Source organism: Gracilinanus agilis, chromosome 2 (genome assembly GCF_016433145.1).
Source record: "Gracilinanus agilis isolate LMUSP501 chromosome 2, AgileGrace, whole genome shotgun sequence".
NCBI classification, from domain to species: domain Eukaryota; kingdom Metazoa; phylum Chordata; class Mammalia; order Didelphimorphia; family Didelphidae; genus Gracilinanus; species Gracilinanus agilis.
The window spans coordinates 118709633-118723003 of record NC_058131.1 but is presented as its reverse complement, the minus strand read 5'-3'; the positions used below and the strand labels follow the sequence as shown (position 1 = coordinate 118723003).

Sequence of the window (13371 nt, the reverse complement as noted above, 5' to 3'; positions counted from 1 at the left end):
TATCTCAAAATGCCTTTCTCTTTGGAGACTACCTACCTCATATGTGAGACCAATCCAGTAAATGTCCTTCTTCCCTTTTCTGAATTCCATATGACACAACCTCACAAAGACTTGAGAAGGGAGTTACCCCTTCTTTCCAGTTCTCTTTCTCTCTACTGAATGACCTAATAAAATTTCTTTCTAAAACTAATTCGTATTTTGGGGGTTGTTCTCAAGAACAATCGACAGAAAAAGCAACAACAGGTCTCAGGGCACTATGAATTAGTTACTTTACATATTTCCACATGTGAACCAGTACATAACACAAACACCACTGAATGTTTTAACAAAATATTTTATTTAAATATCCTATTTAACATAGATATTTAATTTTTCACCAAAGTATTGCTCATATGCCTCATCATCTATCAAATCATGGGTTCTCAGGAATAAAACACCTTCTGGAAACTTCTACCAAGCTAGAAAAATTTCTCCTATGATTCTAGAGATAGACTGGGTCTGCTGTCTGTGTTCTAGTCTTCTAAACATCTATAAAGTGACTACTTTGTGCTAGGCATTGTGCTAGCTTGCTGGCAATAAAAAATAATCCCTACTCAAAAGGAACTTTACATTCTGGAGAAGGAAAATAATATATGACATAAATATAAGCAGCTGAAATATAAAGTCAATAAATACAAATATACATAAAAAAAGAGAAATACAAGATAATTTGGAAGGAATGCCACTAGCAGTTAGGAAGGTGAGGAAAGGTTTCATGTAAACATTATTCCTAAGCCGTGACTTAAAGAATGAGAGGTCTCTGTGAAGCAGAGGTTAATGCAAAAATGGAGTAACCTTTTTTGTGTTGCTGTTATAGACCCTTTTGGCAGTCTGGTAAAACTTATGGGCCCCTTCTCAGAATGTTTTTAAGTGCATTAAAACACATAGGATTACAATGGAGATAAGTTATACTGAAAGTTATCAAAATATTTTAAAAACATGTTCACAGACCCTTTATTTAGAAAGATAGGTTGGGACCAGGTTTTAGGGCTTTAAAAGTTAAACAGGAACTTATATTTGGTCCTGGAGACAACTGGAAGTCACTGGAGTCAATTAGGCAAGGAACTCATGTGGAATGGACTAAAGTAGTAAGAGATATGAAGGAGGAATATTAAGACACAGTGACAAGGATCTTAGGGAGAGCCAATAGAAAAAGAGTTAGAAAAGGCACTGTAAAGTTAAATTTGGAAAAATCTGGCAATTGACTGGATGTGTGAGATGAGAGAGAATAAAGAGTCCACAATAATGGCCATGGTAATGAACCTGGGAAACTGGAAGGATAATGGTGTCTTTGACAGAATAAGGAAATTCTGAAGGGAAAACATTTTAATTCTGAGCATATCTCATTTAAAATGTCTCTGGGCATCTTGCCTAAAATGTCATATAGGGGCAGTTGGTAAAGCTAGTGTTGGTTGTTCCAAAAGACAATGCAGTTTTATGTTGTAATAGCTTAAACCTGTGAGTCTTCTACCTAAAGATGATAGTAAGCCCAAAAAATTTTCATAAGGTTACTGAAAGTATAGAAAAGTTGTGTCAAAAAGCCCCAAAAGAAAAGATTATGTAGGAGGCTAGGAAGGTCAACAGTGTCATAGACTGGTCAAAGGGATGAGGGCTGGATTATCACTGGTAAATTCTTTTAGTTTTAGCAACTAATGCAACAAAGAACATGATGCTTGAGTAAATGCTAACTTGTAGTCTAAAACCTTGAGCAGCTGGGTACCTCAGTGAATTGAGAGTCAAACCTAGAGACAGGAGGTCCTAGGTTCAAATCCGGCCTTAGACACTTCCTAGCTGTTTGACCCCGGCAGGTCACCATTGCCTAGCCCTTCTTCTGCCTTGGAACCAATATACAGTATTGATTCCAAGACAGAAGGTAAGGGTTTAAATAAATAAATGAATAAAACCTTTAAGGTTTGGAGACTGTCACAAACAAACAATATCATTTTGTTGGCTTTTGGTTATTTGCTTTCCTCAATTCTAGTAAAATTAGATAACATGTTTCATAAACCCCAGACCAGAGCCATCAGATCAGTTACCTATTTTTTTGTAATAAGTATAAAAATTCATGTTCATGAATCATGAAGTGAGTCAGACCCTTCCCTGAAAGTTTTTCCCCCCTTTTTCATTTCTTCAATGCTAAAAGATCCCCAAATGTAATAGGCATGTCTTGTCTTCTCAATCAAGTATTTATTAAGCACCTACTATGTACACAGCATTAAGCTAAGCACGGTGGGTACTAAGAAAAACAAAAATGTCCCCAACCCACAAGGAACTCCTAACATGCAAAAACAACAATAATAATAATGGACATACATGACATAAAATCTCATAAGTATAAGGTAATCCCAGAGGAAAGACATTAACAGAAGAAGAGCCAATGAAAGGTTTCTTATAATAAAAGACAAGATTTGAGCTAAGTCTTAAAAGGAATCCAAGAAGCATAAGTGAGGAGGGAGAGCAACATGGCTTAGGAAGCAGCTGACAAAAAGGCAGTCTTGAGATGAAGAGCTGTGTGGAAGGACAGCAAGAAAATCAGTTTTGCTGGCTAGTAGGGTACATAGAGGGCAGTTGGATGACACAGTTGATAAAGTGCCTGACCTGAAGTCAAGACTCATCCTCCTGAGTTGAAATCCAGCCTCAGACATTTCCTAGTTGTGTGACCCTGGGCAAGTCACTTACCCATTAGCCTTAAGTTTCCTCATCTGTCAAATGAGCTAAAAAAGAAAATGGCAAACTATTCCAGTATCTTGGCCAAAATCCCAAATAGAGTCAGGATGATTCTAACACCACAAAGGGTACACAGAAGGGAGCAAACTGCAGGAAGTCTGCTAAGGTGGGAAGGGACAAGGTTTTGAAGTACTTTGAAAAGCAAAACAGGATTTTATATTTGATCTTAGAGGTAACTGAGAGCCAGTAAAGCTTAAGCAGGAGAGAAATATGGTTAGATCTGTGCTTTAGGATTACTCTGGCACCTGACTGCAAAAAGGACTGGAGTCAGAACAGATCTGAAGCTGGAAGACCAACCAGAAAGTTACTGCAATAACAGATGGTTATGGTAATGGTCCAGTCCTTGAGGTCAAGTAGCTTCCATCCTATATATCTCTCCTTTTTGGGACTAAACTCCTAGAGAAGGCCATCTACAATTATGCCTCCACTTCCTTTTCTCTCTCCTAAACCCCTGTTAGGGGAAGGGAAGGAGGTAGATGTTGGAGGGGAAGAGAAAAAGGAAGGAGGAAGAAAAAAATGAACGAGGAGAGAAAACTAGAAAAAAACCTAAAAGAGGAAATAAATTTTGAGCCAAGCTGTGAAGGAAGCTAGGGATTCTCTGAGGGAGGAACAAAGAAAAGAATACATTCTAGTGATGGGGAGCAAACTATAAAAAGGTGCTGAGATTGGAGATGAAATGCCATGTGTGAGGTATAGCAAAGCACAGCCAGTCTAGCTAGATTATAGAGTGAGGAAAAAGAGAATGATGTGTAACAAGCCTGGAAAGGTAGCTTGAAATCTGAATTTCATCATACAGGCATTAAGGAGTCACTAGAATTTTCTGGGTAGGACAGTAGCATGGTCAAACCTGCGGTTTAGGAATATTAATTTGACAGTGATGTGGTTTGCAGAGGGGGGGAACTTGAGACTAAGAAACTAATTAGATTAAACTACCACGATAGTCAAGGAAGAAGTAATGAGATCTTGAACTAGGATGGTGACTATATAAGCTGAAAGAAGGGATGAGATATAAACAATGTGGTGGAGGTAGAATTGACAAGACTAAGCAACTGGTTAAATGAGATGAGAGGGAAGGTCCTCTGTTGACAGTCTTGGGATATACTTACAGCTAAAGCCTTCGACTTGAATGATGATTCAACAAAGGCAACTGAGAAGCATTCAGTTAGGTAGATAGACAAGAACTGCCATAAAAACTCAAGAGAGGAAGGATTATACAGGAAAGTGGTCAAAAGAGTCAAATGCTAGACAAAGATCAAGAAGAATAAAGACTGAAAAATACCACTGGATTTAGCAATTAAAAGATCACAGGAAACTTTGAAGAAAGTGTTTTCAGTTGAGTGGTCAGAAGTCAGGAGTTGAAAAGTGAACAAAAGTAGAGGCAGTTAAGGGAAGAATTATATATAGCTTTTTCCTCCCAAAGAATATGGCTGTGAAAAGGAGAGAAGTAGGCTCAGGATATCAAATGAGTGCTTTTTTAAAAGGATGGAGTAGACAAGCATGTTAGGAGACAGTAGGAACTGACTTGGTAGATAAGGAAACAGAAGAGTGTTTAGAGTGAGAGTGGAAGACTGTAGAGGCAGTCTATACGGATGGGAGGGGATCAAAATTACAAGTAGAGGGTTAGCACTGACAAGGACCACCACTTCATCTGAGACTAGAGGACAAGGGCTTTTAAGAGAGAGTAGAGAAGATGGAGCAGCTTGAGGTCTACAGCTTCTAATTTCTCAGGGTATGAAGTAGAGTTCTCTGATGACAGGGAAGGGGAAAACAAGGAAGACTTGAGGAAAAGAGAGGGTATGAAACAGTCACTAAAGAAAGTGAGTCACTAAAGGAAATTATGGTACCTAGGGCAACATTAAGCTTTCATGGTTTTAAAAATTCATTTGTTGTTATTTGTATATACAACTAAAGAAGTAAACTGATCCGCATAGGTAGTTATTCAAGTTGCTATTCAGACAACTAAAAGCTAGATGTTTTTAGGTCACCTACATGCAATGTGGAATCATAGAATCTAATGTTCTTAGAACATAATTGCTCGAAAAGCTTCAAGAGCAAAGATATCCTCAAAGTTGCCAAGCTTAAAGATAAGAAATAGTACTCAAACAGTGGAAACAATTCAAATGGCATTTTTAAAGTTTATCTAAATTTCTACCTGTTCAATGAATATCAGTATCTGTTTTGCTATAATACTCCAATGCAAAATAACAAACAATTGTAAAATTATGATGTATTTGTCCAACAACTGCTGACATTTCTACATAGATTTCTTTAGGATGCTGTCAAAACTAGTTCAATAGTATACTCTGTGCACACATCTTTCATTTTAAATTTTAAAACTGCTTAAAAACTACCATGACAAGAATAGAGTCTGAAAGAAAATACATTAAAAATATATACTAAGTGCAGGTACCTAACTTTCCATCAGCTGATCTGCTTGGTTTTGACTCCATAAAACATCAGGCTAATTCAGGCCTGTGACATCTCACTCTCTATCTGCTTTCCAGCTTCTTTTTGTATATGGTCTCCCCCTTCCCCTGCATTAAACAGGGAGCTCCTCAAGGAAAGAAACTGTCTTTCTGTTCCTTATTTGTATCTCCAGGGCTTAGTACTGTGCAGGGCATAAAATTGTTTAGTAAATGTTTACAGAGGTTACTGAGAGCCTAATGCCATCTACAAACCCTTAGGAGGTATCTTAGGAAAACTTTAGGGAAGAGGCAGATAAATATGTGGTATAATAGGAATTGGGGATGCAAAGGGAACAGCTCACCTATGAAACTGTAAAGGGCCTGAGTAAAATTTCATATATACTAAAAGATCTGAGATTTTAGAAAATTTATTGTTGGTGTTCACAAGAAAGAACTGATAGGGGGCAGCTGGGTAGCTCAGTGGATTGAGAGTCAGGCCTAGAGACGGAGGCCTTAGGTTCAAATACGGCCTCAGACACTTCCCAGCTATGTGACCCTGGGCAAGTCACTTGACCCCCATTGCCCACCCTTACCACTCTTCCACCTAGGAGCCAATACACAGAAGTTAAGGGTTAAAAAAAAAAAAGAAAGAAAGAACTGATAGGTTTGTTACGACTAAATAAAAGTGGCAAAATTAATGTACAATGACTAATGACTTGTGTTAGCTCCTGTATGTGAGCTTAAGCTCCCAGGTACATGTGCTATCTCCTAAATACACATGGTAGCCTTCATGTTTGTCTATATACATTTGAGTGTACTTAAATGTAACATATCTACAAAACATGTAAACTTGTTTAATTTATAAAAACAAAAGTAAGGTATATTTATTATTATGTGTTAAAATGGACTGACTTTTTTTTAAAAAAAAGGAAATACTCAGGAATTTTGGAGGAAAAAACCTCATTCATTCTTCTTGCACCAAAATCAATGTTTTAAAAAAATGCATAAAAACCAACACAACTAATAATTTGGTAAAATGAAGAAATAAAGTCTTATTCAAACAATATTTTGTTACTTTAATCCTTAAAAGGCAAAATGTGACATGGTACATATGCTTACAACCCTCTCATCATTTAAAAACTTAGCTATCAATTTCTCTTTGTGTATGCAAAAAGGCTATGCTTAAGAAATAGATTTTACCATATATAGTTTCCTCTTCATAGCATTGTGGTTGAAACTGGCTCTCTTACTTCCCTCACTGAGTCATCAAATGGTAAAACTTATAGAGTATATCATATTCTTTCAGGCAAAAATTAAGAGTATTAGCTACATTAGCAAAAAGTTTTATAAGAACAAATTCTAAATCTCTTTTACTTGCAGTTTTTCTTCCATTAATTTTATCAAATTAGTCTTTTTTCATTACTTTAATTAGATAACAATTAGAATAATATCCTATAATCCTATTTGTTCCAGAAAATTTAGTTTTAAGAGTTACCGACTTTTACCTCAAAGTTATTCTTATAAAGTGAATCTCCTATCAGCATGAACCAAACAATAAGTTTTATTTCATTCATATTATTCATAATATCTTACAAATGAGCAAAGAAGTCTATCCACAGATAAATAACAGAAAATCCTGTAGCTAGCAAAGTTCAAGACTCAACTACATAAGGATTCCTAAATGAATCACAACACAGCATTAGAGTTGGAAGTGATTTCAGTGGCCATATGGACCAACTCCATTGTGTCATACTTGAGAAGGAAAGTGATAATCCAGCCTCTACTTGAAGTCCTCCAATGATTTTCTCAAGGCATCCCAATCCATTTTGGGGCAGTTCTAATTAATAAATTTTTCCAGACATCAAATCTTAATTTGCCTCTTTGCAATTTCCAACTCTGGATTCTGTACACTGGGGCCAAGTAAAACAAATATAATCTCTCCTCCACATAAAGACCCTTCAAATACTAGAAGACAGCTATTTTGTGCCTGTTCTTTGCTTCGGGCTATCTATCCGCATTTCCACCAACCAATCCTCAATTGACATAGACTCAAGGCCCTTTACCCTCCTAGAGGTCTCCTCCTCTGGTCTACTGCTAGCTTATTAATACCTAAACTGTGATGAACAGAACTGAACATAAATGTAGTTCAACTAGAGCCAAATACAAAGCAACTCACCTTATTCCTGAAAGCTGTGTCCCTCAATGCATTCCCAAATTATGATAACCATTGAGCAGCCACATCAGCCTATTGTTCATATGGAATATGTAGCCCACCAAATTCTCCAGTTTTTCAAAGAAACTCACCCTCTCCCATCCTATGCTTTTGAAATTGGTTTCTTAAGAACTCAAGTCTAATACTTTGCATTTATCTCTACTGAATTTTATATAATTAGACTCATCCAAATATACTAATCTGCCAAGATCTTTTCACATGCTGTCAAAATGTGCTAGCTATCCCTCTCTCAGCTTTGTGTAAAGCCTTCCTTATCTCCAGATAGGAGCTCCATTAGGGTATAGATTCACTGCCCTGGCCAACCTTTGTGACTCCACTTTAGACTGTAGTCATGTCAAGCATGGAAGAGGGTTAAGGGGCTAGAATATTAGAGAGATAAGAGATGGGAATAGCATTGATGGAAAATAGTAAAAAGAATGAGCATTGATAAGTACACTCCCTATGAGCCAGGCCCCATGCTAAGTACTTTATTAATAGAGGTATCCCTTCCACCGTGAGACTTTCCCCACAGAGGTTTCAATACGCTGCAGATCAGCATAAGAAATTAAATGAGAATTTTTTGCCACAGATGATACACAAAGTTCAACAAACACAGAAAAATTTTAGAAACTCAGAAAACATATGTGTATAGTATTATATAATATCAACATCATTTATCTTTCATTACCATATACATAATTTCTTTTTTAAAGTTAAAATAAGTAAAAGTTAAGTTTGCTAAAAGAACAAAAAACACTGACCTACATACATATAGACAAATACTTAACCCTAATTTTATAATAAGGTACTGTAAACACCCTGTAAAAGAAAAAGAAAAAATTCAGATGACTTCTCTGGTATAAAGGGTTAAAAAATTTTATGTGAATTTTCTACATAGCAGGGGTACCATGCCCCTGACCCCCACAATGTGGAAGGGATACCTGGATTATCTTATTTGAGTCTCACAACAACCCTGCAAGGAAGGTATTGTTATTACCATCTTAGAATTGAAGAAACTGAGGCAAACAGGTTAAGTGACTTGCCCAGGTTGATACAAATTATAAGCATTTGTGGCAGGATTTGGACTCAATTTTCTTTTGAATGCTGGGCCTGTGTTATATCCATAGTGCCATCAGTAGCCTAGCTGAGAAGTATGAATTTCCTTTCTCTTTTCCTTGCCTTGAAAGTCATATGGAGTAGAAATAAACAGAAATGGAACAATAAGCATTACATGAAAAACTGACCAGACCCTTCTCCCTACCTTGAAACTGTGAAATACTTGGGTATATTTTAAGCTATCTAATACTCTGATATTTTTTATGCATCAAAGGATTTATTTTTTCAACCCTTCCAATGATGAAGCCTAGAAACCATCTATGTACGCTCATCTCCCATAAATCGATCATAAAGGATCCATTTAATAATTTAGGGACCTAGCTTTCATTCTCTAGACATTATTGGATATCAATGTAGCACACTGGCCATCTATCTTTGCTCTTCAGTAACCTATCTTTTTTGCTTTTCCTGATCACAGATTTCTGATTACGTCCTTTACTACAAAGTCTTTCCTAAGCCATTCCTGGCTTGGAATGAGCTGCATCCTACTCATGACTACCAAGGACCTACTCACTGCCTTTTGGATTATCCTGTAATTCAACAAACCAAAGTGAGATTATTTATGTCTATAACATCAAAATAAGACTATTGGTGTTAAAAATAAGAGCTATTTCAACAAGAAGCATGGTTGGGGTCTAGAGGGGTATCATTAAAAGAATTGAGCAATTTTATAAATGTAGTCCAGTCCATTCTTGTTCAATACACTACACAGTTCATAACTGTATTAAGGGATCATATAAAGCTTTTTTTCAAGCATCCTTTTTAAGTGTCCAGTTAATTCACACAGATTAGCATGAATTCCTGCTCTGTTGCTTATTTTCTTTTAATATGTTATCAAAAAACATGTATCAATCTAGAAAATAGGCATTCTTTAGGTTTCCCTATGTGAATAGTTTTAACTGAATTTCAGTTTAATTGAAAATTAAAAGATTCTACAATCTTCTGGGGCCTGATAAAATCAGCACACTGTTATCTGGAAACAGAAGTATATGGAGGCAACAGATCTGGCCAATAAGTATTTAAAAACTGCCAAACTGAGATGATTCATCACTACCAAAACTTTAAATAGGCAAAGAACAAATTAAAATGCTATATACAATAAATCCATGGCCTTGTGAATAATTTAACTGCATATGAAATGTTATTCTAGAATAAAATCAAGATAAAAGATAGGGTATAATGATTTGCTGGAATATAGTTTTTGAAATGTTTCAAGCTTATAGAAATATTGAAGAATCCCTGAATCTATTATGATGCTATCAATTCTTTCTCCCTTTTAAACTAATAAATGTTTTCATATTTTCAGACGTTGGCTATAAATTTCAAAATAAATCAATTTACTGCATCAATTGTAACAGAAAATGAAAGGATCTAGATTTCAAAAATTTATGTTATATACATACTTTCCCCCTCAAAATGTGACTGGGGAAAAGGAATCTTAAATATATAGCTCATTGTGTTATTTATACAATGGGCTTTCCAATATCAAATTTAAAGCCCATTTCTTATTCTAGAGTTTTAGTTTGTAAAAAAAAAGAAAGTAGCTGTCCACGTATTTGTATACTAACATTATACAAGTGAAGAATTCAACAGCTAGGATGTTGCCAAAAAGCAGAATTTTTAAAAAGAACAGCTTTCTGAGAGGAAATTTTGAATAAGGGATAGTTAGTCTTAAAGCTAAGAAGACCTGAGCTTGAATCCTGCTTCTGACACACAAATGGCCATATGACCCTGAGCGAGTCACTTAATTGTCCCTCTCAAGCTTTATATCTTGGTTGCTTCCAAGAGAAGTCTTTTCAGATCCCTACCCCTAAATTCTAGGGCCTTCTCTCTGTTGAGTACTTCAAATTTATCAAGTATCTAGCCGGTTTGTATAAAGTTGTTTTCATGACGTCTCCTCAATGAACTGTGATGGAAGGACCTGTCTTTTGCCTTTCTTTGTATCCCTAGCAAGCACAGAGCCTGACACACAATAAGTGCTTAATTAATGCCTTGGACTTTTTTGAAATGACTTTTCAGTGCTCCAAGCAATTTTCCAAGACAAAGGCTCTTAACTTTTCTTTTATCATGGGCCACAGGAGCAGTACCAGAAGAAGCCTAGGATCCTCTCTCAGAACAAAGATTTTCATCTAGAGGTTGGTGAAAATAAAGATAAAACTTTTTCCTATCCAAGTCAAGGTCCATGGATCCCAGATTCAGAGTCCCTGTTCTTAAACTATATATACACACATTGAAGACAGGTGTGAACTTGTATTAATAGAGGGAATTCCCTCATCCAGAAGTTCCTTATGCCAGTGAAATTACAAATATATCTCTAGTCCTATATAGATTTCTAAATGCACATAAAATAAAGTTTTCTGAAAATTAGGAGTGGAGTTGAAATTGATATAAGATAATCCTATACTTCCATCTTCTGCTGGGGCTCAAAAAAAGAAAGTGTCATAGATTATTTCAGTACTGTTTATATTTAATAGTCCCTTTAAAATGCCATGGCATTGAGGCAGTGAAGTGGCTCAGAAGATAAGAGTGCCAGGCTTGGAGTCAGAAGGTCCTGGATTCAAATCGGACCTCAGACACTTCTTAGCTGTGTGATCCTGGTCAAGTCACTTAACCCCAATTGCCTAGCCCTTATGACCCCTCTGCCTTAGAATAAATTGATTCTAAGACAGAAGGTAAGGGTTAAAAAAAAAAGCCTATGCATCATCATGCACCAGTGATTCCCAATCATTTCCACCCAACAGCCCACACGATTATAAGATGCAGACCTGTAAAGAGTAATAAAGTAGAAAGCCAGGTTGGGTTTTAGGCCCAGCTCTGTTACTAACATGCTGTGTAACCTTGTTCAAGTCACAACAGTTCTGGGCATCAATTTCCTAATCTATAAAAGGTTTAGTCTATATTAAAGTTTCTTACATTCTCAACCGCATAATTTTGGGGGAGTTTTAATTCTAATTGTTGTTCTAGACCCTGCTGGGAGGAAGAAATGTAGAAGAGTCACCAAAGAACACCCCCCCAAAAAAACCAGACATACACTGGTGTATGCTGTCTCAACCTCAAAAGAGTTGAGAACAAATATAATATGAAATCATTACCAGAGAACATATTCAAAAGTCGTGTTTCAATTAAAAAATAAATTGGGTTTCTATCTTCTGACTTGTTCTGATTTTGCTACTAGTGGATAAAAAAGGGCAGGTTTCACTCCTCCCAAAAAGAGCAGCTAGCAAAAGAAAAAATGGGGGGGGGGAGAAACCTGTTTTTACAACTCTGCGTTTGGGGATATTATTCAAGATCACACTATCCAACTTGCAGGTAGGTGAAAAAGAGGAACATAAGGGGCTTAGTAACTTCCTCCAATGTCACCAATACAGTGGCCTGCGGAACCTCTGCTGCCCTCGCCCCCCCAGGTCTCTCCCACTTAGGCAACTAAACCCCACTGCCCCCTCGCACATCCAAAGTCAGGTGATTCCCACTAGGATCCCTTCCAGGAGCCCCTCCAGAAACGCAGCTTCAAGACAGAGGCTGCCAGCCCTACTTCCTTTTTCACCCCCTCGCTTCCTGCCTCCGATGCTCTACCTACGATTTTACAGGAAGAGGAAGGCCTGATTACTGTTATTAAGAGATATTTTTTAAAATCAGAAGCTCCTCTGAGTTGACCCAGGGCTATCCTGAATCAGCCCACTCCCACCTCCCTCCGCAACACTTCCAAGGCGCTTAGGGAGGGGGCGAACAGGAGACCATCACCCCACCCCCGCCTCCAAGGGGACCGGAGGCGCGGCGAGGAGGTGGGGGGATGACAGGAAGAGGTGCGGGGGCGGCAGGGCAGCATAGGCCTCCCACCTGAGGCCCGAGCGGCCCGCGCCCCGCCCAGGGAGCCAGCCCGCGCACACACACGCACACACACACCTTCCACCTCCCCCGGACCGTGTTCACCTTCAGTCCCCACAGGCCTCCCCCGCACTCGGCGCTTACCCCGGTGCCGTTGTCACACACCACCACCTTCCTGCCTTGGCTGTCCATTGTGCGCCCCAGAAAGAATCAACGCCGCCGGCCTGCTTCTCTCCCTCTTCAGCTGGGCTAGCCGACGCTGCTGCCGCTGCTCCAGGGGAAGCTACTACAGCCGCCGCCGCTGCCACCGCCCAGGCTCTCTTTTCCTCTTCCTCCTCCTCCTTCTCTCCGCCCCTCCTTCAGCTCAACTTTCTGGACCCAACCGGAAGTGGCCTGCCCCGCCTCGCTTGCAGTTTAACTGACAGCTCCTTGGAGGGAAGATGGGATGGAGGACTCCAAGAAAGCCTCCAACGGCGGAGTGGCGGCATTGTTACCCAATAAGAAGCCTGAGAAGGCGGAAACTCCGCCCCGTGCCTTGTCTGTCCGATTCTTCTTCTCTCTTTCTCTTGCTCTATGCTTGCCCAACTCCCGCCCACGCTCTCTGCCCCGTTTCCGGCCGCCGCGCCCTGCCACCGGGTTCCCTTCTCCTTCCTTTTCCTCTCGTTCCCAGTCCTCCTCGGGGCGTTGCCATGGCTGCCGCCGCCGTGGGCACTTGGGCATTCTCCCTGCCTGCGGTGCAGAAACTGAAATCTCTGCTCAAGAACGGGGTTGGGGCTACGGACTCCTTACAGGAAGTGATAGCAGGTGAAAGGCACCGGGAGAGGGATGGGCAGGCGGTTGGAGAAGGCGGTGACCGAGCCAACGTTGCCTCCTGAAGTGGGGCCCCTCTCCCCTACACACCCACCACTCACTTAGAATATTTATTACTAGTACATAGTATTATAGTATTATGTTGTTATACTGTGTTCTAACACGTTAATTACATATTATTAGCATGTATCCCTAGGTTACTATCACAGTATAATATGTTAACTAATTTTTGCCATT

The 13371-nt window shown here is 38.9% G+C and overlaps 2 protein-coding genes across 2 annotated transcripts in view; one reads left to right on the top strand and one right to left on the bottom strand.

Moving 5' to 3' along the window:
* ACTR2 (actin related protein 2) overlaps positions 1-12691 on the bottom strand; it is a 52635-nt gene extending 39944 nt beyond the window's left edge. The window contains exon 1 of the mRNA XM_044663391.1: positions 12469-12691. Within this exon, the coding sequence (XP_044519326.1) occupies positions 12469-12516 (48 nt within the window). The 5' untranslated portion in view covers positions 12517-12691. The remainder of the gene's footprint in view (positions 1-12468) is intronic.
* Positions 12692-13013: 322 nt separating this feature from the next.
* The window catches only part of LOC123233356 (N(4)-(Beta-N-acetylglucosaminyl)-L-asparaginase-like), a 141612-nt gene continuing 141254 nt past the window's right edge, over positions 13014-13371 (top strand). Inside the window, exon 1 of the mRNA XM_044659482.1 lies at positions 13014-13128. Within this exon, the coding sequence (XP_044515417.1) occupies positions 13014-13128 (115 nt within the window). The remainder of the gene's footprint in view (positions 13129-13371) is intronic.